The sequence below is a fragment of the Hakea prostrata genome, chromosome 2 (assembly GCF_041222555.1).
Source record: "Hakea prostrata isolate BN-2017 chromosome 2, UWA_Hpros_2, whole genome shotgun sequence".
Taxonomy (NCBI): Eukaryota; Viridiplantae; Streptophyta; class Magnoliopsida; order Proteales; family Proteaceae; genus Hakea; species Hakea prostrata.
In genome coordinates this window covers 48,424,256-48,449,301 of record NC_142601.1, presented here as the reverse complement: position 1 = coordinate 48,449,301, position 25,046 = coordinate 48,424,256, and the positions used below count along the sequence as shown (strand labels likewise).

The window sequence follows — 25,046 nt, the reverse complement described above, 5'->3', positions numbered from 1 at the left end:
ATTTGGATTCTTTTGATACGGTTTTCACTGATTTATTGACTCCTACATGTGAAATATTACTGTTTTTCCCCCCCCCCCCCAATATTGAGAACAAATTTTAAAGGTAAAATAATAGCATAAATGTCATTCCAAATTATCTTCTATAAACGTGGATTAAGGAAATTTTTGAAAGAAAAAAAAAATCTTATTTGGTATTCAAAATTTTATTCCTAATTAGAAACTAACTTCTCAATCCCTATTTATTCTCTCCTCTCTTCTCTCTCTTCTTTTCTTCCTAATTATTCTCTTCTCTTTCGATAAAAGTGGGTTAAGGAAATTTAAAAAAAAAAAAAAAAAAAAAAAAAAAAAAGAATCTTATTATGTATTCAAAATTTCATTCATAATTAAAAACTAACTCCTCAATCCCTATTTTTTCTCTCTTATCTCATTTCTCCTTATTTCTTCCTATTTATTCTCTTCCCTTTCTATATGCGTGGGTTAAGAAAATTTGGAAACCAATATACTCTACAATTGTGTACTTTTTCTCAATTTATTTATCTTTCTCTTTTTCTCCTTTTATTTTTTATTTTTTTATTATTCTTTGTATATGATTTTATATTCTATGCTTCTTTATTTCTTCACTGCCCATAGTTGGGATTGAGGATATACTCTATGGTTTTATATTCAAAATTTATTGATGACGAGATTGGTATTGAGGATATAATCTTGATATTCTAGCTCAGATTAAAACCATGGCTTCCATAAGACTGGAATGATTACAAGAGGAGAATTTGTAGTTACAGATTTCAGAACTCTCTCATGATGTTAGCCTCAACACATTGATTTACTGGTATAGTCCAATCTCCTTCATTGCGACCAAAATAAGTTTCTTCTTTTTTCCACTCTTTATATAAATCTATTGGATGTTTTGAACTTTGAAGGATTTCAAGCGTTGAGAGTAAATCAAGTCACCCAATGGCAGCTGCTCTTGTTGACTATGCAAGGTCTAATTCCATTCAACCAAAACCAGAAAATGTCACAGAATTTGAAAATTTTTCAGGAGAAGGGATATTTGGAGAAATTGATGAGAAAATCATTTTTGTTGGGAACAAAAAAATTGCAAGGAGAGCTAGTAGTGAGACAGGTAAGAACATCGATCCACTCTTGTTTTTAATTTTTAAAATTTCAAGCAAATCATATATGCACTCCTTAAGTTTACAAACTATAACATTTGTAACATTCAAATTTGCAAACTATTATGTTTGTAACATTCAAGTTGATTATAATATGGCCAGCTATGGAAATTTCCAGTTCCAGTAGGAGAATGTGATACCATTAATGGAGGGGCAACACAGTTGGATATATTTACTTACATTGATGAGAGCTTTTGATGTTATGATTGCTGGAAAGATCGCAGTTGTGGCAAGGTATGGAGATGTCGGCAAGGGATGTGCTTCCGCTCTCAAGCAGGCTGGTGCACGTGTCACTGTGACTGAGATTGACCCCATCTATGCCCTTCAAGCTTTGATGGAAGGCTTCAATGTCCTGACCCTTGAAGATGTGCTTTCAGAAGCTGACATCTTTGTTACCACTATACTGGGCACGGGGATATACTCTATGATTTTATATCAAGCTCTAGATATTTTATAAATCACGTGCCCAGTATTTGGGATTAGCCTTATGTATAACTACATAACTACATGCCCAAATGCAGCTGAAAGTTATGATTACCTTGTTTCGTGGAATGCGTTTTATACTACTATTTTAAAAGCATGTACTCTACCTTTTTTTGCAAATCTTTTTTTATCCTTTTTTTTTTCTTTTCAAATTTATAGTTGCTTCAATTTTTTTCTTTCAATTTTTCCCCCATATATCACTACGTGCATTTGCACGTATGTTTTTTACTAGTATATATATATATGGTAAGGTCAGTAGGAGAAATTTTATCTTTCTCATTATTTATGTTGATAATATTTTGCTCACTAATAGTGACGTTGGCCTACTGCATAAAGACCGAGCAATTGTTATTTGAGAATTATGATATAAAAGACATTGGTAAGGCATCTTTGTCTTGGGCATTGAGATCCATAGGGATTGTTCATGCTATTTATTGGATCTTTCTCAGAGGGCATATATAATTTATATTTAAAGAAGTTCAATATGCTATATTGTATACTTGAGAATGGTTTTGATTCTCAAGGGAGATACACTGAGCTTATTACAGTTGTCCTATAAAGGATACTGAGAGAGAACAATTGAAGAAAGTATCTTATCTTGAGATACTTGAAGAAGACAATTGATGATAAGATAATCTACAAGCTTGTTCCAGACCTATAGCATTAAGGTATATATATATAGATTTGACCTCGCTAATTGTCCGAATAATAAGAAGTCCATTTTAAATTTTTTTCCTTGATGGCAGGTGGGATAATATCGTGAAAAGTGTGAAATAAGGTAAATTTACTTATTTCATCATATAAGTTGAGTTTGCTACATGTTATGTGGCAGTTACTCAAATTGTTTGACTAAAGAATCTCATCAGATAATTGACAGTTTTATTTTAACATTCTGGATAGACCCATCCAGTTGTACTATGATCACAATTCAATTGTGTTGTTTATTAACAACAAGAAATGTGTGATCATAGGGTCTAAATACATGATGGTCGAGTATTTGACCACTAAAGAAAAAGCTGTTTGGTTAAGGAACCTCATTAGACAGTTGACATTTTTTTTATTGTGGATAGATCTATCCAGTTGTACTGTGATAACAATTCTACTGTGTTGTTTGTTAACAACAATAAGGGTATCATAGGGTCTAAACACATGGAAATTAAGTATTTGACTATTAAAGAAAATGTTAAAGAATGTGACACCACAGTGGAGCATATTTGTACAGATAATATGGTTATAGATCCCCTAACTAAGGGTCCCTGCCTTGATAGACATGCGGTAACTATGGGTTTAGGAGGAACCTTAGATGCGGTTGTTTAGTGGGAGTTTGAGAATTTTGCTCTATTGTGTAATAAGGTATTCTATCTGTACTTATCTCTTGTATGCACTGATAATTTATTTGAATTTAATAAAGTTATTTGGTGACATATTAATCTTCACATTATTATCATGTTGCATGTTATGAAAGTCTTAAGGTATGTGTTAACCTTAAGCAAAAGCTAAGGCATTCATGTACTAGCCTTAAGGTGTATCATGTAACACATAAAGTTAAAACTCGAGTTATAAAGATGACACAGGTTCGTGGGAACCATAATGTACATATAATCTCATTTTTTGTGGCATTGAGTCACAGGTTCGAACCAATGTACATGCTTTCGTGGCATTGAGTCACAGGTTCGTAGGAACCGTAAAGTATATTCTTTTGTGGCATTGAGTCACAGGTTCGTGGGAACCATAAAGTATATTCTCTCGTGGCATTGAGTCAGGTTCATGGGAACCATAAAGTGAGAGATTTGGATTGACAACAGAATGACACATGAGGATTTCTATAAAGTGTCATTAGTTGCCACACTACCATATTGCATCCATTTTCAGTAAAGTTAAGAGTATTTGTGACCATGGATGGTCCTGTGTTGCATAAAAGATGCAGTCACTGCCATGATTCGGTACTTAAGGCTCTCTGTAAAGGGATTGAGCTCTAGGATTATCCTCAGACCAATATAAAGTTGTGCACATAAAGGTCAAAATGTTTTCAATGTATCTTTTTCAAATGTTTTCTTAAAACAAAGGAGATGTTTTGTTTTACTCGACTGTGTCACAATCAATATGGCCCAAGTGGGAGAATGTTAGAATATTAATTGAATATTCCACATAAGGTGGGCTTCATTGATTGTGTTACACTTTGATTTGGTTTCTTATTGGTCTGATATGGGTAATATACAGTTACTAAAACTCTTATATGGACTGGCTAGTGTGGGCTAATAGGAACCGTTAGATCTTGATGGACGATCTAACGGATTTGCCTATATAAAGGATGCTAGGTCCCTCTCCTCTAACCCTAATCATAATCACAATCACATCTGCTTAGTCAGAAAGGATATACCATCAAGCCAGTGAATAGGGAGGAGTCTAGAGGAGAAGATCAAACATCAAGTTGATCATAGAATCAACTTCCACCTCAAGTTCGTTCCTAGTGGGAGACATAAAGAAGATATTCCGCTGCGCTTTGTCTCCAATAGAACCATAAAAAGGTATGCTCATCATCATCTTGTGTCATTATCATACTAAGGTGTTTTTAGTAGATCTATGCGATCTTGGATAGAAATATTCTTACAGACCCATCCAGAGGAGGGCTGGTGTTATATCTTAAAGCATGTAAGCTATCTAGAGACTTGCATAGTTAGATCTTGGTAGCATTCATACTATTGCATATCATTCATATCATATACGCATTACTGATTGTGTTGACATGTGGATGAGAATTATGTTATCCTTTATGGAATTCGTCGAACTCATTCATTTCTTTGTATATATATTATATAAACTGTACAGATGGTTGCACGTCATCGGAAATTGGAATGGATTCGTATGAAAGATCCCTCCCGTATGAAGAAGATGTGGCATCGTCAGTGGGAGATGGACATAGCGTGCACGAAGCCTCCTGCAGATGCTTGGAGTGTGCTTATAGTACTTATTGATGGCCGAAGGAGGCAGATTGCCTGTCATTTTGTTGATCGTATGGAGAAGAATTGGAGAACCCCCTTCCTTGTCAAGCATGAACAATATTTTTTAGCTTTAGAAAAAGAAATTGGAAAGAAGATAATTTAGTTTATTTTGTTTGCTTCCGCTAAATTTGTTATTCTTTTTGAACATTGATTCTTTCCTTTATCATTTTATTGGAGTATTTGGACTCTTGTAATCCTTTTGTTAATTATTGAACTTGCTTGTGCTCTTGATTTCTATATTTATATTTATTATTATTGATTGGTAAGACCGTGGATCCTGTGATGGATCGCACCCAAGAGTTGTCAGGCGGGTAACCGAGACCGGCGGGTGGGGTGTGACAAGCTCTCTTTCTCAACTCATGTCCTTTGGTCAAATGAAGATGCCAATGGATATAATGATCTTTTTAACTTTTGATCTTAACCCTCTTGTGAAGGTTATAGTTGTCTTTTTATCCCTAATGTTAACCATTCTAACATAAAAGGAGATGGAGCAATTTCAAATTCAAAGTGAGGTGTCATTGCATTAAGGCCTCTCTTTTGGGGTGTATGAGATATTTTCTCTATTCTTTTTGTTGAAAAGGCCAATATATATAAGATAGGCCAGTCATACAAAGTCACCCCTTCACCTCAATACCCCACCTAATGGAGATCCTCTCCACCCAGTCTACTCCTTTGCTCGTGCTTCTATACTCATATGAATATGGGACCCACACTACCCCAAGGTTGGATATGTTGGTGAAATGTTGCATGTCGTTGCTTGTCGACAGCAGTGATACGGCAACATTTCGCCGATATTTCGGTGACTTTTGGTAGGGTATCAATGAAAATTCGACCCCCATTTTCGAGGGGTATTTAGGGTTGCTTTGGCTTCAATTTTGTTGTGTATCCTAATTTGAGGCTAATAAACACATTGAGAGCATTATTTTAGCCTAAAACATCACTTAATCTGAAGTTCTGATTGGCACATGCCCGGCTATGTGCAGGTAAAATTGGAAGTCTAGAAAACTCATATAAACTAATGTAAAAATGCAAAGAGAACACAAGTACACAACTAGTGAAGAGAAGTACAAAAGTCTACAATTCATTATGCAATTATGTTGAGTATGACTCATGCTTCACATTCTATTACCGACGGACATGGGGTCCCGCTTCCTGATGAGCGGGTGGGATCCAGGAAGGCCGCCCCTGCGGCGATGTGGGGGCAGCGCCCTCGGAGCCTATAGAGTCCTACGTTACTCTAGCAAAAAACCGAATGAAAACCTGAATGAAATTTTGCTAAATATAGTGAATTTGGTGATATATCGCCGAAAATTGAATGTTGACGATATATCGCCGATTTGATCAACTTATTGCTTATGTCATTTAGGGTGGGGGATTTGTGTCACCCATCAGCTACATGGGGATATATCCTCTGTGTTGGCGATATATCGTCAATACATTGAACCATGCACTACCCTGCCTGACAAGGGTAGACTTTGTGAGTGTGGGTTCCACTACCTCACATAAGCGTGAGAGGATGGGTGGAGGGGCAGATTGGGAGAAGAGGATCTGAACTCCTCCGTCCCCCAATGCTTATTGAAGACCCTCTCTACCCAATCTGTCCCTCCACCCACATGAGGGTGGCTGGTTGGTTGGAGGGGATCCGAACTCTCCCATGCTTCCCCCCCCCCCCCCCCCCAACCCGAAATAAAAAAAATAAAAAACCGGCGATTCCGGTCTAAATCTGAAATTGCCTGTCTGATTCGCCGATTCAAGGACCTGGCAACGTTTTTGCACGTTCACGTTTGTAAAGCAGCGATTATCTGGAAACGTTACAAAAGGGGGTGGTTCAGTATTTACAGTAATCTGGGACTCTTCCCAAGATTTAAATCTCGCGAAAAAGGAAAGCAAGAAAAATAAAATCGTTCGGTTACACTCCAGCTCCTAGCTCCGCATTGATCTCTTGAAAGGTTGGTTCGATCTGTTTTCTCTTCTTATCATCTTCTCTTCGTTCTCTCAAAGACGAGGTCTTCTGCTTCAAATTCAGTTTTTTTTTGCTCTTTAGATTTACTTCTTGAACTGCCGTCGATACAGGGTAAAGGATCTCTTCTGGTTCTACTGAATTCGCCACTACTAGTGCCCTTGATCCGGGTAAGAGCCCTTCGTCTGCCTCTCTTTCTTATTTGTTTATCGTTTCTCTTTGTGTTGAATTTTGTTTTTGTTTTTGTTTTGTTCCCCCCCCCCCCCCGGTTTTAACCAAACAATCTTGCTGGATTATATTACAAACAAGTAGGGTTTTGGAAAATTGAGCAAAATTATCCTGGTCAAAATTTCAGTTTATGGAATACTGGATTTTGGTGAATTATTGACGTGCGTTTGTGATGTAACGAGTTACTGTTATAACAAGTAAAGAATTTTCTTATGAACATAAGGAAAAGTGATTAAATGATGGAGGGCGCATGATTCAATATTTCAATGAGGCTTTCTGCGGATGTATCTCCCTTTGAACTGTAAATGCGACGCATTGCAATATGAGGATGGTATTGATTCTTGATGGACCTTCTAAAAATATTAAGTCTTTAAACATGACTGTTTTGGGCAACATATTGGTAATTATCTTGCACAACCCCTTCCCTCCTTTTCCTTTGAGATCAATTAGAGAAATAAAATTATTCAAATGGCCAAAGCGAAAAGGAAAAAGGCAGTGTCAAGAACAGAAACAACAACAGCAGCCTAAACTACATCAACATATTCAGGACCATAAATTGGGGGGAAAAAAGGAACCTGGATGACAGATGAAATAGTGCATTTGATTGGTATCTTTTGAGGCTTTATTAGGTTTCTAACTAGTTTGGGACTTAGTATGAAAAACCTACCGAGGCACTCAGCAACTGCAGTAAGCCCTACAAAATCATGGTTGTTGGCATGCCTCTTGTGGTTTTGAGTTTGACTAGAAAAAATCTCTGAGCTTTTGTTAAGACTATAACCTTATATTTGCTGTCCAATCACATAAAGTAATCAATAATCAGAAACATAACTACAAATTCTACCAAGAAAAGAATTTGGAAATAAAAACTGGACTGTTATTTAAGCATGGAGGAAAAAACTAATATAGTATCTACTAATTGTTCTCCTTCAATGCAACTTTTTTTTTTTGTTGGGAAATTGAAGGACCACCAAAATAGAGGCTGTCGTGGAAAAAATAAAATGGAATCAATATAGCATTGATTATTCACAGGGGCACCTCTTTGTTTTTTGGATCAATATGTAATATATTACCCAAAGAGAGAAAATAGGTGGGAGGATATACAACGGGAGGATTTTTTTTTTTTTTTTTTTTTTTTTTTGGGGGGGGCCTGAGTGAGTAGGATAAATCTAAGCGCTGGGTAATAACAATGTATTTGTTCCTTGGGAAGTCTAGCATGGGTTTGTGGGGGGAACTAAAAAAGCTTAGAGCAGACATCCTTGCAGTGACCTTCAAAATTTAATCTGGGGATCTGAATTCTGAATTTCATTGTCCTTCTACTGAGATTCCTCTTGAACCAGATAAGGGAGACAAGTACCAGGAACCAGCTTCCCAACTGTGTCTCCAATAGAGGTGCTCTGAAGTGTGGATGATAGCCACCAGGTTTTGTGATCTAGGGGAGGGTGTCTGCACTAGTGCCAGATGGAGGCAAGAGCAAAGCGCTAGATGGATTCGGTAAAGGTGCAGGCGAAGAAGAGATTGGGGGGGGGGGGGGTTCAAAATTAGTGAATGGAAAATGGTAGAAAGGAGCAGTGATGTGAGTTATCATGCCTTCGAAATATCCTGACAGTGTGAAAGGGAAGAATATGACTAGATGAGAATTTCGAGAGCATTTACACACTATTTAGAGAAATTAAAAGCCCTGCTACTAGTACTGTAATATCTAGCATTACTGTTTCTAGGTGAGTAGGAATGAGTCAGAATACATGAAAATTGTCACACAAGACAAGTATCATGCCCAGCAGTAACTTCTTGATTTCTAGAGAATGAACCTGAATACAAATCTACCAAGTAAAAAATAAAAGAGAAAGAACAAGTAAAAAGGAAAAACAACTACATGGGCTACAATAAATATGGATGTACATTCACCAACCAGAAGAGTAATTGGCTCCACTTTTACTACTAAAGCAAAGTAGCACACAGTGAATCTGTTTGGATGTTGTTCCTCGCCTTCATACAGTTTATTATGCTTTAGGAATTTTAAATAATCTAATTAGATTTTGTATTCTTTCTGCACACTAAATCTTTCATTTTATCCAACTCATCTAAAAGAATTAAAATAGAGAACAATTCAGAATTCATCAAAGACCAATTTGAGAGATCTCTTTCTGATTTTGAACCAGGATTTGAACTTACTAATTTTCACTCCTTTATACAACTTTAGCTACTCATATGAGTTTATAGCTTCCTCCATAGACAAACAAAATTGCAACACAAATAAACTGTACATCAATTCTTAGTTGAACTAAAATTTTTCCAAAGAAACCCTGTCACATTTCAACACCCAATTAGTAAATTGGTCAAAAGTCAATACTTGGTGAAAACATATGAAGATCATATGATCTTGTTAGTATGGCAACTGAAATACTGAATGAGCATTTGATGGCTCAAATACGCTAAAAAGGATAATTTGACGTGTCTACACCATCCGATATGGTAGTGATGCAGTATCCTGCTAAAAAGAAGGAAAACTGGTTCTTAGTTTAAACTTGGCGTGCATATTGTTCATGCCAGATTCTGTCTGGATTTTGTTTCCCTGCTCTTATTACTATATTGTGATAGTTGGGATGGAGCAGGTTACTGTAAGTATAGTCATGGTTGGTTTTCCTTTTTTGTTTGTTTTTGTTCTGATCAGTATGTATTTTCAATTTTGTAGTTAGGGAGAACTCCATAAAGTTTGGGATTGGAGGTGGTCAACCTTTGTTTCTACCTTTACTTTCTGCTTTATATATTTATAAAGTGGTCTAGGCCTTTGGCCAAATCTAATGATTTGATACTAGAATGAGTTAATGTTTAGTTTTAGTTTCAACTAATGGTTGGTACCTCTCTTTCCTCTCTTTACCCTCAGTGATTGGGTTTTCTGGTCCTCATATTTCTTCTCTCTTTTCCATTGATCTGGTCCCTCCACCAATAGATGCTCTGATTAATCTGTGTCAACTTGGTTCAGAGCCTAACCTGACCATGCATAACTTACTTCAGTTACAAGACATCATCAGCTTCTAAAATGATGTATGAGTTACTGATTCTCATCGAGATTGACTTGAGTTTACCATCACCTATGCAATGTAAAAAGAAAAACTACTGCTTACAGTGTTCACACAGAAAGTAAATATTCTCAACTAGACTACTAAGGACTCAAAAGAACAGAAGACTAAAACAACCCAGGTATGCAAAATTGTTGTTGCTGATCTGGCCACCCAAAATCGTTCCTGCAGCTTCAGCTAGCCAACTGATCTCTTCTTCTTCCTTGAATGTACTTTCAGATCTGCTTCGGTCTGACATATTAAATGTATGTTCTTGTAATTATTTTAAGTACTTCTTGATGCTGTATTCTTGATAATTCTAGGATGATTCGACACGAAGACGAAAATCTCCATTATCTATGGAAAATGATGGCAGATCCTCTTGGAAATGCTGCAATTTAACAACAATTTAAAAGGCTACAAAGCTTTTAGCCTTTTGTCTGATCATATTTCCTGTGTTGCTTCTAGACACATATCATGATACTTTCTCCTTCAACCATTCATGAGCACAACTCTTTCATATGTTTCTTTCATGTGTTGTGTTTCGATTTCTTTTCACTAATAATTAAATTTATACATTTTTTGTGGCAGGTTCGGTGCTTTGAACTCTTGTCTCATTACCGGGGGATCAAGTGAGTAAAATAAAATGCAGCCCATGGCAAATGAAAAGAATGGACCACCAAATTTCCCCGGAAAACCTGCTGCCTCTCCCTTTGCGGCTGCTCCTCCGACAGTGACACCATTTTCCTCTTCCCCGGTGGTCGGATCTGAGGCTTCTGGTTACAGAGCTTCACCACCAGCTAGGCCAAATGTTCCATCTATGTCTTCTCCACCATCTTCTTATGTCCCAAAGGATGTTGGTTCATATCAGAATTTCCAAACTTCACATTTTCCTCCATCTCAACCTGCATTCCCCTCACGTGGTACATCTGTTGGGCAACCAGGCTTATTCCCATCAGTTCTTCATTCATCCAGTCAACAAATTTTATCTCCACCCCCACCTGTTTCTTTTCGTCCACAACCTCAGATCCCTTCAGTGCCTATGGGGCCTCCTCAAAATGCACCTTATACTCTGCCAAGAGGGAATATACCTCACTCTTCATTAGAGTCCTCGCTTCCTGCTTCGAGATCAACTATACAGCCATATCAGCATGGATATCCCAATGTGCAAGCTAGTCCAGGTTCACACATTCCATCTGCTCCTCCATATTTTGGTCAACAAGGAGGTTATGTACCACCACCGCCTGTAGCAGCAGCTTCGATGGGTCTTAATCCAAGGGAACAAATGCAACATCCTGGTGCAGTACCTCCTGCAGGTCCCTTTCCAGGATTGGTAGAGGACTTCCAATCCCTTTCCTTTGGTACTGTACCGGGAGCAATTGACCCAGGACTCGATCCTAAAGCATTGCCGAGGCCTTTGGATGGTGATGTAGAGCCAAAGTCCTTTGTTGAGAAGTATCCTTTGAATTGCCATCCCAGGTACATAAGGCTTACAACAAGTGCTATACCAAACTCTCAGTCATTGTTTTCTAGGTGGCACTTACCTCTAGGTGCCGTGATTCATCCTCTTGCTGAAGCTCCTGATGGGGTCAGTAACAATCACCAGATCAAGATTTGTGATTCAAAGACATGATACAATTCCTTGTGTATACGTTACTTACTTATCCATTATTGGTTTGTATTTTTTTCAGGATGAAGTGCCTACAGTTAATTTTGGATCAATGGGCATTATTCGATGTAGAAGATGTCGCACATATATCAATCCCCATGTTACATTTACTGACGGGGGTAGAAAATGGAGTTGCAACATCTGTGCTTTGCTCAATGATGGTATATTAAAAATGAACACTCTACCTTGAAAAAAGATCACTCATAATGAAAGACATGTTTCTAGTATTGTATAGTTTCCCTTGCTTTTTGTGTTCGGGACCCCTCCAACTTTTGTAGGCAATAGCTTTCTATAGAATATGATATACTAGAATTATGCCGCTTTCATTGAACATTTTATAACATACCATATTTTTATTTTTGTGCATGGTCTATCTGTTATTTTCCTTGCATTATCAATGATTTTTGAAGCTATGTTTTTTCTATCCTCTATGCTAGTGTATCATTTCTATCTAGCCATTAGTTTGTCTATCTACATTTTTTGACTGTACAGCATGTATATTTGCTTAAATACATTGCACTTACATGCATACATACATTGGTGGAATAGACATGGGTACTTCTTCAAGCATAGCTGTGCAAATCATAAAAACATTAGCATCTCATTTTCACATTGTGCTCCATTAGAGTAATTCCTTTCAAACTGTCTTGGCACAGAACTCATCAGCGAATAACTTCCTTACTACTTGGAGGGTGGTGCAATGGCAAAATGCTCCTTGTAGTCCTCCATGCCACAGCGCCTAAAAAAAGTTCTCTCTCATAAAACTATATCTAATGATCCAAAGTGAAAATAATTTCCCTTAACAATGGTGAATTGGTGATTGAAATTGAATATTTAAATGAAAGCTCGAAATGGGGAAATTCAAAATGTATAAACTTTTATATATGTGTTGAGTCATTTATTGGAAGGGGAACAACACCCAAGATGGTATTTTGGATCCAAACCTTGTGGCTTATGATTTCCCTGCCATTCTGTTTGACAAACCTCTAAAGTTCGTCACAATCGCAGTTGTTAACTCATCACTATGGTTTATGGTGTTGCTTATGCGTCCTAGTTGTAAGGTGAATTTTATAACTTGATACGGGTTAGTGTTGATTTTGATGACTTGATGTGACTTAATGTTGATTTTTGATGACTTAAGGTGACTTGATGTGGCTTAGTGTTGATTTTTAATTGTATAAGATGCATATTGTAGCACACTGAATATTGTCAGATTTTTTTTTTCTTTTTTCTTGGGGGGGGGGGGGGGGGGGTTTGGAATAACATTGGGCACTTTGGTTGCCTAGGCAGGTGCCTTGTTGCTAAGTGCTTAGGAACCTTTTCACCACCTTGGGTTACTTGTTGCCTTCATAATCCATGACTGTGACAACCTTAAAGGTGGACGTCTGGCCAAATGCTGCATTCAAACACATGCAAATTCAATGTTCCAAAGTTGACTGATAACCCTTGATTCCACAGAAAAATGAAAGAAATTTACTAAAAGATTGAGGTTTTCTAGATGTTCAGTATTGAAGGACAGAAACTTGGTATTTCGACAAGATAAGTAAATGTATGGTGAAATTTTACTTTTATACGTGGGATCGTGTTCAAAATTTTCCCGAGTGGGTTGAAATTAGTAAAATTTCATGAAATCCGGAGTTCTAGTGTTTCCTAAAATTTCATTCTGACTAGTGTCAAAACCAAATTATTTTGCTGAAGAAGATTCTGATATTTTAATATTTATCCATTCTATGTTTTTTCTTTTGGTGGGAACATGTTATTGCCTCTCTTTATTTTTAAGCGCAATTAACTGTTATTGCCTCTTTTTATTTTTAAGTGCAATTAGCTGTTATTGTCCACAATATTAATGATCCAGAAATGGTCACAGGACTCAAATAGGTTGCTTTGGGCCACCTAAGTGTTAAACAACTCAGATAGGAAGTGTTATGTATTCTGTAAAGTATGGAAGTATGGACATTGAAATATGAGAAGAACAAAATCTGGACCTAATGTGAAGTAAATTTTGAAAAGGAGTGTTCTGAAAATTGAAATAAATATAGGAGAAAATAGAACTGATGTATCAAAGCAAAGGGAACTCTAACAGATATCAAAGGATCTGGCCTTTTAATCTCAAAGAAAACACCTTGATGGTAAATAGAGTAAGGTGATGTCACCATGAGAGAGTAGCAGTAGACCATGCTGCACTTGGAAGGGGAAATCTCAGTCACAAGGCAGTACTCAACTTGGGGGTACCCTTGGAGATTGTGTAGAGGTAAGATCTGATATCCCTGACTTGTGGAGAGAGAGAGAAAGGGTAGGTAATTAGGAACTTGAGAGTTGCCACAAATGGTAAGCATGAATGCTGGACAGGGCGGGGAGAGAAATGAGAAATCAAAGGAAGTTGATAATAACTGGGGATAATTCTAGTATGAAGAAATAACAGAAGTGAAGTAAGCAGTAGTCAGATCAAATAGAAAGAAGAGTATGGGAGATGGGAGAGGGGTGGATTGAAAGAGAGGAGAGAATGGAGTGAGAAAACCAGCCACAGGCGGTTGCACCAAAGTATGGTAACCCTATAATTCTGAAATTGGCGTCAAATCTTAATATAAAATGGTTTCTCAATAAATTCATAATTCTAAAGGAAATCTAGGACAGAGTTTTTCTCTATCTTAGAAAAACAAACTTTGAACTCAACTCTACTTGCTATTAACGACTATTAGATACAATAAAACAACAAAATCAGACCCATCCCAATTTGACAGGGTTGAGACAAAAGTAGGGAAAACAGACACCAAAAGGCAAAGAAAAGCCAAGTGAAAGAGGATAAGGGAAATAAATCTGAAATGAAACATAAGAGAAACACTATTCTGCCCTTATAACTTGAGTTGGGCAGATTTTACCTGATTGGGCTAATTAAACCATTAAATAAACTATTTTCCTACTTAGCCTAGACACTCAACTTTTAGGCCCATAGAATAAGCCGATGACCCACATACACCTGAGGGACAAAGGCCCTACAGACATATCCATCAACCCTAGGTCGGGTTAAAGAAAAAAGTTCTTTCAATGCTAGATCTGCATCAACGCATTTCAACTCAAGCGAAACAAAGTTCACAACAAATGTTGCAAAGTTCTTGGTTCTTAATACACTTTTTCTGGAGGAGCTGGTTTCATGGATGTCCCTTTTTCTCTTCAACTTCTCTAAGAGGATTTTTTTTGGGGGGTTCTCTATGTTTTTGTTTTTTTGTGAGCTTGACTAGTTAGAATGGTCCTGTTGTACTTTATTTAATGCTAAATCAAAGCGTACTTTGTTGATGTGCACCTCTGGGTTAGACCCTGAACTTATTCATGGCATCGTTGAAAGAGGCTTGATTCTCTTAATAGTTTCATTTATTTATTTAAATTTCCATGTAAAGACATACAGGCTAACCTGTTTCACACTTCCATTCCAGTTCCTGGTGAATATTTCTGCTATTTGGACGCAAATGGTCGACGAACTGATTTAGATCAAAGGCCTGAACTTTCAAGGGGTAGTGTGGAATTTGTTGCTCCAACTGAGTATATGGTGCGACCTCCAATGCCACCACAATATTTTTTCCTCATTGATGTGTCAGTGTCGGCTGTTAGAAGTGGTATGCTTGAGGTAAGCACTAATTTCTAAGGATGATCCTCATATGTAGAAAAGTCTTTTTGGGGTGCAGTTATATCAAATACATATTGTAGTTAATATGTGTACAATTCATGATAAATGGCAGAATATTCAATTTAATATAAGAATGAATTTGGTTGTGGTATTCATGCTTTTCATTTACCTTGATTAATAGCCATTTGGGAATAGAAGGGCATCTTTCATTTGCCCCCTAGACTCTGACGGGTTTGCCCTCTTTTCTTATATTTCCTTAAAAGGCTGGTGCAGCCTATTTAATTACTTTTCACTGTGGCAGTGTAAAGTCGGTCCACTGTGACCTGGTGGTTGAAGTTAAGAAACAGCCTCTCCATGAAGTGGAGCAAGGCTTGCATACGCTGTGACCCTCCCTAGACCCTTCAGTGGTGGCAGCCTTGTGTACTCGGTACACATTTTCTTTATGGTAGTGCACTTGTGTATCAGTTGGTCATTGGAAAGCCTTTAAGACTTTATCTTGGTATTAAAGGAAGAGTGGGGGGGAGGGGTGGAATTTTTATTCTTCTTTTGGCTCTTATAGATGTGTTTCATTTGATATTCTTTGAAGATCTTTGAAAATGTCTTGCCCTTGAACTTTTATTTGGCAGGTTGTGGCAAATACAATTAAGTCTTGCTTGGATGAGTTGGCTGGCTTCCCCAGAACACAGATAGGGTTTTTGACTTTTGACAGTACCTTACATTTTTATAATATGAAGGTAAGTAAATTTTCACTCTGCTACTCATCCACCCCCCCCCCTTCCATTAAAAGAAGGAAAAAAAAAAAAACACTCACAAAAAAACACCATCACCAACAACAAAACAATAAATTAATAATCACTCTGCTGATTATGTAGGAAGAATCATCGATAATTGATTCTGGTTAATTTGAATTTTGAACTATCAATTTCTATTTAAGAGTCTACTAGTCATATTGATGGTTTTCCTTGGGTTGTTGATAATATATCTTCATCTAGAAAACCATATTAATATGTTGTTTTTTTTCGGCATGTTCCAGTCAACTTTGACGCAGCCTCAAATGATGGTGGTGTCCGATTTGGAAGAAATATTTGTACCATTGCCAGATGATCTGTTGGTCAACTTGTCAGAATCAAAAAGTGTTGTAGATGCATTTCTAGATAGCTTGCCATCCATGTTCCAGGACAATGCAAATGTGGAATCTGCTTTTGGTCCTGCTCTTAAGGCAGCTTTCATGGTTATGGTGTGTTACCTTTCCAATGCTATCACCATTCTTAATTTCTCTTCCCTACTGGAATCTTGTCAAATGTATTAATATATTAGCTACTTAATAGGTTTTATTGGTGCCTCTGAGGGTAGCACTTGAGGAACAACTTGACACTAACTTGGGCTGTTCTTGCACGACAGAACCAACTTGGGGGTAAATTGTTGATCTTCCAGAGCACGCTACCATCACTTGGCATTGGCCGCTTAAGGTTGCGAGGAGATGATCATCGTGTTTATGGGACAGATAAAGAAAATGCAATAAGAATACCTGAGGATTCTTTCTATAAGCAAATGGCGGCTGATCTTACCAAGTACCAGATAGGGGTAAATGTATATGCATTCAGCGACAAGTACACTGACATTGCATCATTAGGTACATCTTGCATTAAAACGATATATTTTTTTTATCTATGAATGCTCTCCTTATTTCACATGCCATGAACTATTTCCTGTGATAGGAACTCTGGCAAAATATACTGGTGGGCAAGTATATTACTTTCCTAGTTTCAAATCGATTATTCATGGAGAGAAGCTGAGATATGAGCTTGCCAGGGACCTTACAAGGGAAACTGCTTGGGAAGCGGTGATGCGTATAAGATGTGGAAAAGGTTGATTCCATACATTTCTTTCTAAGAAACTGTGAAACTCAAGATCTATTGTTTCCACAAATTATTTGTTTACTGTGTTAATATTAATAAAAGAATACTTTTACATTGCTTTTCAGGGGGCCGGGTTACAAATTATCATGGACACTTTATGTTAAGATCTACAGACTTATTGGCACTTCCAGCTGTTGACTGTGATAAGGCCTTTGCAATGCAGTTTTCTCTGGAAGAAACATTATTAACGACTCAGACTGTATATTTTCAAGTTGCTTTGCTGTATCCTTTGATCTCTGAGTAGATGATTGCAGTTTGCAGCAGTACATGATGTATTGAATGCAAAACTTTATTCCCAACTGGATCTAACATCTTTCCCTCTTGGGTGACTACGGAATTGGAGTATGGACTACTATATGCTGGAAAAATACGCTTACTTGGTTCTGCTTCATCATCTAGATGTTTTTTTTGTTCTCAAAATATTTTATAGCTGATCCATATGCTTAATTTCTCCCAATTGCAAACATCTATTGTGTGAAAAAATCAATTTCCAACCCATTATTTGTTCCTTCAGATTTTACATTTGATGTGCTTGTATTTACCCTGTCTTGTTGATGAAAGGTGATGCTATTAGCCTGGAGAAGGGCAGGATTGGTTTGTTGGCTATTTGATCTCCTATAGACTTTGAGCCATTATTGTCATGCATTCTATTTGTCGTCTTCAATTCTTGAACTACTTTATATCTTAATTTATGGAAGGTGCTTTCAATGGTTTCACTCTTTTAACTTGTTTGCAATCATCATCCCTTTAGGGGCTAATTTGTAAAGTTGTTTTTGTTGCCTTTCTTTAATAGTTGTCAAGAGTTCCTTAACAATGGCTAGATACACATCATCTTCAGGTGAAAGGCGTATTAGAGTCCATACAGCAGCAGCACCCGTGGTGTCAGATCTTGGAGAAATGTACCGCCAGGCTGATACCGGTGCCATAATTTCTTTGGTATCTAGGCTTGGTAAGATTAAATTCCCCAGTTGCTAGTCTGCGTCTATTTGTGAAACTACATGTGTTTTAGTTTACTACAGTGATTCAAGTCCTGAAAACTTGTGCAACAGCAATTGAGAAGACTCTGACCAATAAATTGGAAGATGCACGGCACTCTGTGCTGTTGAGGATTGTTAAAGCTCTTAGAGAATATCGAAATCTCCATACTGTGCAGCACCGCTTGGGAGCCAGGTTGATATATCCAGAATCACTGAAATTTTTGCCTTTGTATGGATTGGCATTATGTAAATCTACACCTCTCCGAGGGGGACTTGCTGATGCTCAACTTGATGAGCGCTGTGTGGCGGGTTTCACTATGATGACTTTATCTGTTGCAAAGTTACTGAAGCTTCTCTATCCAAGCTTGATTCGCATTGATGAATATCTTGAAAAGGTTAGGGAATCCAGTGCATGTGTAGCCTGCAAGATGTTTAACTTTTCAGATCTCATAAACTGATGCTCTACTTTGTTTTTAGGGATCTGCTAAGCCTGATGATTTTAAGAATTTCTCAAAAAGGTTACCTTTAACCACAGAGAGCTTGGATCCAAGAGGTCTCTATATGTATGATGACGGGTTTCGCTTCATTATTTGGTTTGGCAGAATGCTTTCGCCTGCTATAGCTTCCAATTTACTTGGAATAGACTTGTCTGGTCTCCCTGATCTTTCTCAGGTATGGTATTCTTCCTTCACTGTATTCTTGCCAGTTTCTCAGCATTTTCCAAATACCATAGACCACATTGAGGTAATAACAAATGGAGCTATGGGTATTGATATTGTGTACCTAGGTCAGTTTTCTTATTTCTTTGAATCATTTGTTCCAGATTTTTATTGTTACCATAGTTGACTTCTTAATGCGATTTTGCTCTTTGGTTCTTCATATTTAGGTTATCCTATGTGAGCGAGACAATGAGATGTCAAGAAAGCTAATGGGGTTGCTGAACAGATTTAGGGAAAGTGACCCATCGTATTACCAGTTAGTCCATGTTATTAAACAAGGAGAACAACCAAGAGAGAGCAGGTTGCTACTTGCAAACCTTGTGGAGGATCAAAGTGGGGGAACTAGTAGCCATGTTGACTGGATACTACAAATACACCGGCAAGTGCAGCAAAGTGCATAATGTGTAGGTACATGAATTCAAATTTTTTGTTTTTTCCATTTTGGAGTTTGATGTAGTCCCTTCACATTATTCAACATTGGATGAAACTTAAGTTTTAATGAGAGAAATAACAGAAGTTTTTGGGAATAAGTTTTCCATCTTTGGTCAATTTAGCATATGTTTTTGCGAGTCAGGTTTTTCAATCAAGAAACAATACACTGGTTTTCCATTATTAGTTGCCCTAGGCTATTTTTTTTTCTTTCTATGTTCATTTTTTCCTCGCATTTTCTTGTTCAATTAGACTGCCCCCTGTGTTTATATCCATTTTTACTGGCATGCTATATGCATAATCATTTTATATGGGTATATAAGCTAATATGTTAAATAGCTTTTTCGTTTTTGGGTTGCGGGATAGCCGGGGCTAATGGATACACTTATTGATACACACTTATACATAAAGCAGTGAGTAAAACGAGGGATGGAAATATCAGAGAGACAATATGGCTTAATGTTAGCCATTTAGATGGTTGATACTAGTTGGGGGATGCAAAAAACAAGAATCTCCATGGGTTTTATTAGAAAGGAGTTTTTGACTCTCTTATCTAGGAAGGTTGCATTTGGGTTTGCTCAATAGGATGATGAATGGCTTATGATGGTGGTATGGGTAAAAGGGTGAGGGTTGCAATGGAGGAAAGAATTTAGAATTGGTACTGGATCTGTGTAGTGAGAAAATTAGGATGTAATGGAGGGAAGAATTTAGATTTGCTTCCACCTTTCTCCATTACTAAATATGGGCCAGTATTTCACATTTTCTGTTGTCTTTTCATGTCTTTCTATTCCAACGGAAATATGCATTATGATTGGATTAGCACTACTCATTGGGATTCTTTTGTTTGAGTCTCTCACTTTCCTGAGTTTCCTCTCTAAAATTATGATCCTTAATGCATAGTGGGAGAGACGATTTCATCTAATAAGGTTAGCACAACTTTGTAGAAACTTACTCCTTCATCTTTTTTCTCTTATCATGCTCATATATGATGCTTCAATACATGATTAAATGCTTCTTGTCATTCAATTGTGGTCAGAGAGGGGTGCCACTCCTGGTCCAGTGGTGAATGCCTCCACAAGAAACCAATCCCCTCAAGTCAGAATAGTTATCCATGTTCCAGAATTAATAAATAAATGATCAGAATGATACATTAAAGTTAATGTATCAAGAAGCAGCTTGAGTTGTAAGAAAATGAAATGAACTAATATTGTTTGCTTCATACACTTCTATATCTGGGTGATCTTTCCCTTAATAAAACCTTTGCTATCATCATCTCTGCTTCTGGCTTGAAATCTTGTCTTGTTTTATTTATTTTCCTTGTTAATTTGTGCTTTCACATCATTTAGCAAAATTCAAATTGCATCTTCTGGTTCATTCTTTTGACATCCATCTGGCTACAAGTTTAAAATTGGATAAAAATGTTGCAGCTTGCAAAACTAGTTGTTACTTTTGCTTCTTTTACATTTTTTGGTCCTCTTATCTCCTCACATGGCTCATTGTGGTCTGTGTAGGGCTGTATTTCATTGGCTTGGTATAATTGGGGTGGACTGGGTTTTGGGGGGTTTGTCATATATCCTGTGTTGTATTATGGCCTGTAATTCTGGTGCTTAAGAAATATTTTTTAGTAAAATACTTCTGTAACATGCATCCAGCTGAAGTTGGTGATGGCAGTGCTCAATAGGGCAGCAACTGGATAAGCTGATCTATGCTACAATTCTTCAGAAAAGCTTGAGGGTGGATGATTGAGAGCTTCGGCATAGTTGATGCACGGAAGATCAAACTATTTTGTTGTTGTTGGTCGTCAAATTTTGTTGTTGTTGGTGATACTAGTAATAATAGTTATTAGGAGAAGAGTTGCTCTTTACATTATCATAATGTGCCAGTGTTTTGAGATGAATAGGAAAAAATGATAATAGTTTTGTATTTTTTTCTTCTTTGGGGGTAGTGTAAACTGCCCATGTAATAGCAGTGTGGTTTAATTGATTCGTGATTCTTAAAAATGAAAACAGGGAGATGATTCATTATCGCATGAGTATATTTTGTGCATTGAAATGCCAAGTACTGTTTGCAAAACCAACTTGTCTGCAATTCTGGTGGTGAATATGTCTGTTTTAGAAATGAGCATAACTGAAAGTCAGCGAGAATTTGCATTTTATGGGATCTTTACCACAGCTTCAACCGCATCCTTAGGAATGGTAGCACATAACAAGTTTACATTCAATGCCCTTCCAGAAATTAGCTACAATGTGAGCATATAATTGTGTTCTATATTGTTGTATAAAAAATTTTAAATGGCTTTCGTCAGTTTCATTTGGCAACTGGAATTTCTAACAGTCCCTTGTCCCTGTATTTGAGAGGCGCTTCTTGTTGCAGTTATGTTTTGTACGTTTGTAGTGATAATGATTGATGTCTATCAATATGATTGACTATACACTGGCTGCTTAGTGTATAAGATATGAATGATAATAGAGGTGACAGTAAGGTTTCAAATATCTCTTTCAGAACATTCAGGTAAAAGATTTGTCATTCTGGGCTGGTTGCTTTTCTGCTAAAGTTTGTGTAAAATGTAGTGCATATTCGAACATCAAGTAATGATGAATCATCTATGGAGTGCAAGAAACCCATGTTACGGTTTTTAAGGAGTAATATATCCCAATTCCTTCCAATGGTAACAGCAGATTTTGCATAAGTCTCTCCGTTTCAGAGGCAGAAAAGCCCAGGTGGAATCTGCAAAGAAGTTTTGGTTAACTGGATACGGTGAAGAAGAGAACTGATTTATTTAGTAAATGATAGTGAAACATTTTAATAAAATTTTATCTTTGTGTTGGTGTATTTGATTTTGTTTTTCCCCAGTTTTATAATTTTACTTGGTCATCCATAACAGGTTCGATGTGACATGTTCAGATTGGCAACTGGGCTATTTGTGAAACAATTTTTGAGGTTAAACCATGAAGAAATATATCCGCTCAACACAGATATCAACCCTGCTGCTGTGATCCTCAAGGGTTTTAAGAAAGAAAGAAAGGCTTTTATTTTGTAGTAACACAGGAAGTAAGTTTGATATAGAGAAAGAACACAGCTGCAATGACAAGGCAACGTATGTGATTTAACTCTAGAAATACCAAAACACATGACAGTACACGTTTAGTCTATCCTTCCAATCAAGTTGAGCAAGAAGTCCTTGTAGTTCCCATGAATTGTCTCATTGATTTTCTGGGAGAGGGAGACTCCATTTTCCTTCTGGTACTCCTCTTTGATTTCTTTCATGTTAGAATCAGCTGTGGTTACAATTACTCGAGAAAGTGCAACCTTTGTTTTCTCATCTGCACCACTCTTCATCGCAGCATTCAGTAGCTGAAACCCAGAATAAGAGATTAAATGATTTAGTTAATTCCATCCTTTCAAGGTTAGGATATTTGCAGCAGTCTGGTTGATGGGTTAATTCTCTCACCTTGCTGAAATATGCTTCAGGAAAGCAAAGGCACTGAAGTGCTTCTTTCAAGCTTGATCCATCCTCCAAACACTAGCAAAATCAGCAGATCATCAGCAACAGAACCAAGTTGATTTTGAAAGGTTCACCAATGGTAATTTACCTCATCAAGTGTCTTTCCACACAGTTGAAAGTAGTGTTTATGGATTGCTTTAAGATGAAGCTTGCTTCTGGTTGATAGTATCCTTACCACCTCTTCATCTTCAACAGGGTTTTTCTTTTCAGCATTCAGGATGGCATCACAGAGCATCTTGGCCTCTAATTTTGCTATTTCATCATTCACTTTTGAACCCTCATACCTGTAAGCACTAACCAATGCTACTAAGAGCTGGCCCAGAAACAAGGAGCTCCATATTAGAATGGCAGCAGCAGATCGAACCTTAAAATAGATTAAACATGAACTCAAGGAGGCACAAATACTGACCATGCGATTGCTGCCATGGATTTGTGAAGCAACATCTTCCTCGATTGAGTGATCAAAGAGGGAGTGGTAGGCCTTCCTCGCGCCCAATAGCTCTTCAGATGATCGGGTGCAAGCAATCTCAATGATAACATCATATAAGCTGTTCTCCTCGATCAAAGCTTCATTTAGCATACGAGCATCTCTTTCCCATGGGTGCATTGTCCATGATATCACTGCATTCTAGACATCAGAAACCAAAAAGGAAAAAGAATGATTAAAAAAATCAAGCAAATTAGTGAGATCCACAAGAGTCAAATTTGTCTTGCAAAGATGTCAACCAAGAGGCTTGAATGGAAAATCTGTGTCAAAGGACTTTTAAGCACCATAACCTATCAAGTACACTAGATCGATTTACGCTCATCTCATGGATATAGGTAGGATCAGATCCCTCTTGAATCTTACTTGGACCATGAAATGAATAGCTACCGCTACGTATCAGACGATCTTATCACTTAATTAGAATCCAGAACAGAAGAAAACCAGCATTAATTCCAAGTTTCCAACAAGAGAGGAAGAGGAAGAGGAAGAGGAAGAGGGAGAGAAGTTAAAATTCCCTGAACTTGTGTTACCTTAAAGCGAGAGAATTCACGTTCGAGGATGGCAATATGGTCAGCGTTCCATTTCTCAAAGAAATGACGATCATCTTGCGTGAAGAACATAGAGCATTCCTGCTTCCTGAAGGCTTCCTTTTCCTCCGCTTTCCATTTCCCCAATACCTCAACAATCGATTTCTCATCAACTCCAAATCCTACACCAACAGAGATCGAAATGGAGAGATTCAGATCGAATTCTAAAACCAAATTAAGAAAGAAAAAATTGATCAACAAAAGCAGGAAAAAAAAAAAAGATGGAACCTGCAGAGAATGAGTTCGTGAGAGCTTCGATTTCCTGTGGAAGAGACATTCTTCTCCTCTTCTTTGATTGATTGATTGATTTCAAGGTTCCAGTCTACTAATGCGAGGAGGAGAGAAGCTAGGGAATAGTGATCGGGGTGAGTAACAACTAACAAGTGAGTGAGTCAATGAGTCATTGAAAACTAACACTAGACTTAATTTCTTTATATCCAATCCCCAAGGGCATTTCCGACATTTGGAGTCAAATTAAAGGTTGGTTTTTCTTGTTTATAAATTTTCTTAATAATAATAATTAATAAAAAAATAAATGTGGTTTGTGTGGGTCCCCTTCAATGAATGGATAGCTTCAAAACGGACAACATGCCAGCTTGACAGATCCCACGTGTTTATACGTTTTCAATTCCTTCGATGTTATTTTTTTTTTCCAAAAATCTCTAGCCCCGTGTAACACGTGGGTTTTCTTTACCCGTAAAAGTAAAACTAAAGGCGACATATTTTTATTAATTGTAAATTAATAATTAAAATGTATTCATGAATATTAATTTATAAAAATACAACTCCAATCAAGACTGAATAGGGTGGTTGAGAGGTCAACTTAAAGGCTACTCACCTCCTTCGTCTATTAATTTGAGGGGTCTTATTTGGGTCCCGCACATTAAATGTATGGGACCATCAAGCCATACATTTTGGATTGTCGGATCGAGATTTTGATCTCGACCGTTGAACTCAATCGAGATTTCAAATCTAACGACCAAAATCTCGGCTTAATGCACATGACCCAAACTTTTTCCTAATTTAAGAAAAGGAAAGCTACTCACCTCTTTCGTGTATTAATTTGAAAAAAGGAATATTAATTAGAATCTCTTAACACTTTTTCATCACATTTTATTCAAAAAAAACACTTATTTTAAAAAAAATTAATCATAGAATAGCACGCGGTTCCTTACTTGAAGGGGGGGGGGGGGGGGGGTTTTTTTTTTTTTTTTTTTTTAAATTTTTT

The 25,046-nt window shown here is 37.2% G+C and overlaps 2 protein-coding genes across 6 annotated transcripts; one reads left to right on the top strand and one right to left on the bottom strand.

The window, feature by feature from the left end:
• The first annotated feature begins 6,439 nt into the window (after positions 1-6,439).
• Positions 6,440-22,204, top strand: LOC149024595 (protein transport protein SEC24 A-like). 5 transcript variants are annotated; one of them, XM_089144822.1, is made up of 15 exons: positions 6,440-6,606; positions 6,731-6,787; positions 10,496-11,492; positions 11,596-11,734; positions 15,005-15,195; positions 15,822-15,929; positions 16,229-16,432; positions 16,597-16,828; positions 16,914-17,063; positions 17,180-17,336; positions 17,936-18,063; positions 18,164-18,486; positions 18,569-18,763; positions 18,978-19,214; positions 22,124-22,204. In XM_089144822.1, exons 3-14 carry the CDS (start codon positions 10,551-10,553, stop codon positions 19,209-19,211), a joined length of 3,003 nt encoding a protein of 1,000 aa, XP_089000948.1. In that variant the 5' UTR covers positions 6,440-6,606; positions 6,731-6,787; positions 10,496-10,550; the 3' UTR covers positions 19,212-19,214; positions 22,124-22,204. The 5 variants fall into 5 exon arrangements, with proteins under 5 accessions (XP_089000948.1, XP_089000946.1, XP_089000945.1 ...); XM_089144820.1 differs by having other exon boundaries at positions 18,978-19,218; positions 22,124-22,203; XM_089144819.1 differs by lacking the exon at positions 22,124-22,204 and adding an exon at positions 20,892-21,543.
• A 51-nt stretch (positions 22,205-22,255) lies between these two features.
• ANNAT4 (annexin 4) lies at positions 22,256-24,208 on the bottom strand. Its single transcript, XM_089144823.1, has 6 exons — positions 24,047-24,208; positions 23,762-23,940; positions 23,154-23,372; positions 22,833-23,057; positions 22,691-22,762; positions 22,256-22,593 (listed from the first exon to the last, which is right to left on the bottom strand). The coding sequence occupies exons 1-6, from the start codon at positions 24,093-24,095 to the stop codon at positions 22,384-22,386; spliced, it is 954 nt and encodes a 317-aa protein (XP_089000949.1). The 5' UTR covers positions 24,096-24,208; the 3' UTR covers positions 22,256-22,383.
• Between the last annotated feature and the right edge of the window lie 838 nt (positions 24,209-25,046).

Coding starts and splice junctions, on each gene's coding strand:
- ANNAT4 (XM_089144823.1), bottom strand. CDS start 24,095: ATGTCTCTTCCACAGGAAATCGAAGCTCTCACGAACTCATTCTCTGCA. Junction 23,941..24,046: donor CACGAACTCATTCTCTGCAG/GTTCCATCTTTT, acceptor CTGTTGGTGTAG/GATTTGGAGTTGATGAGAAA. Junction 22,594..22,690: donor CTGAAGCATATTTCAGCAAG/GTGAGAGAATTA, acceptor TCTGGGTTTCAG/CTACTGAATGCTGCGATGAA.
- LOC149024595 (XM_089144822.1), top strand. CDS start 10,551: ATGCAGCCCATGGCAAATGAAAAGAATGGACCACCAAATTTCCCCGGA. Junction 15,930..16,228: donor TACATTTTTATAATATGAAG/GTAAGTAAATTT, acceptor GGCATGTTCCAG/TCAACTTTGACGCAGCCTCA. Junction 17,337..17,935: donor TATTTTCAAGTTGCTTTGCT/GTATCCTTTGAT, acceptor AACAATGGCTAG/ATACACATCATCTTCAGGTG.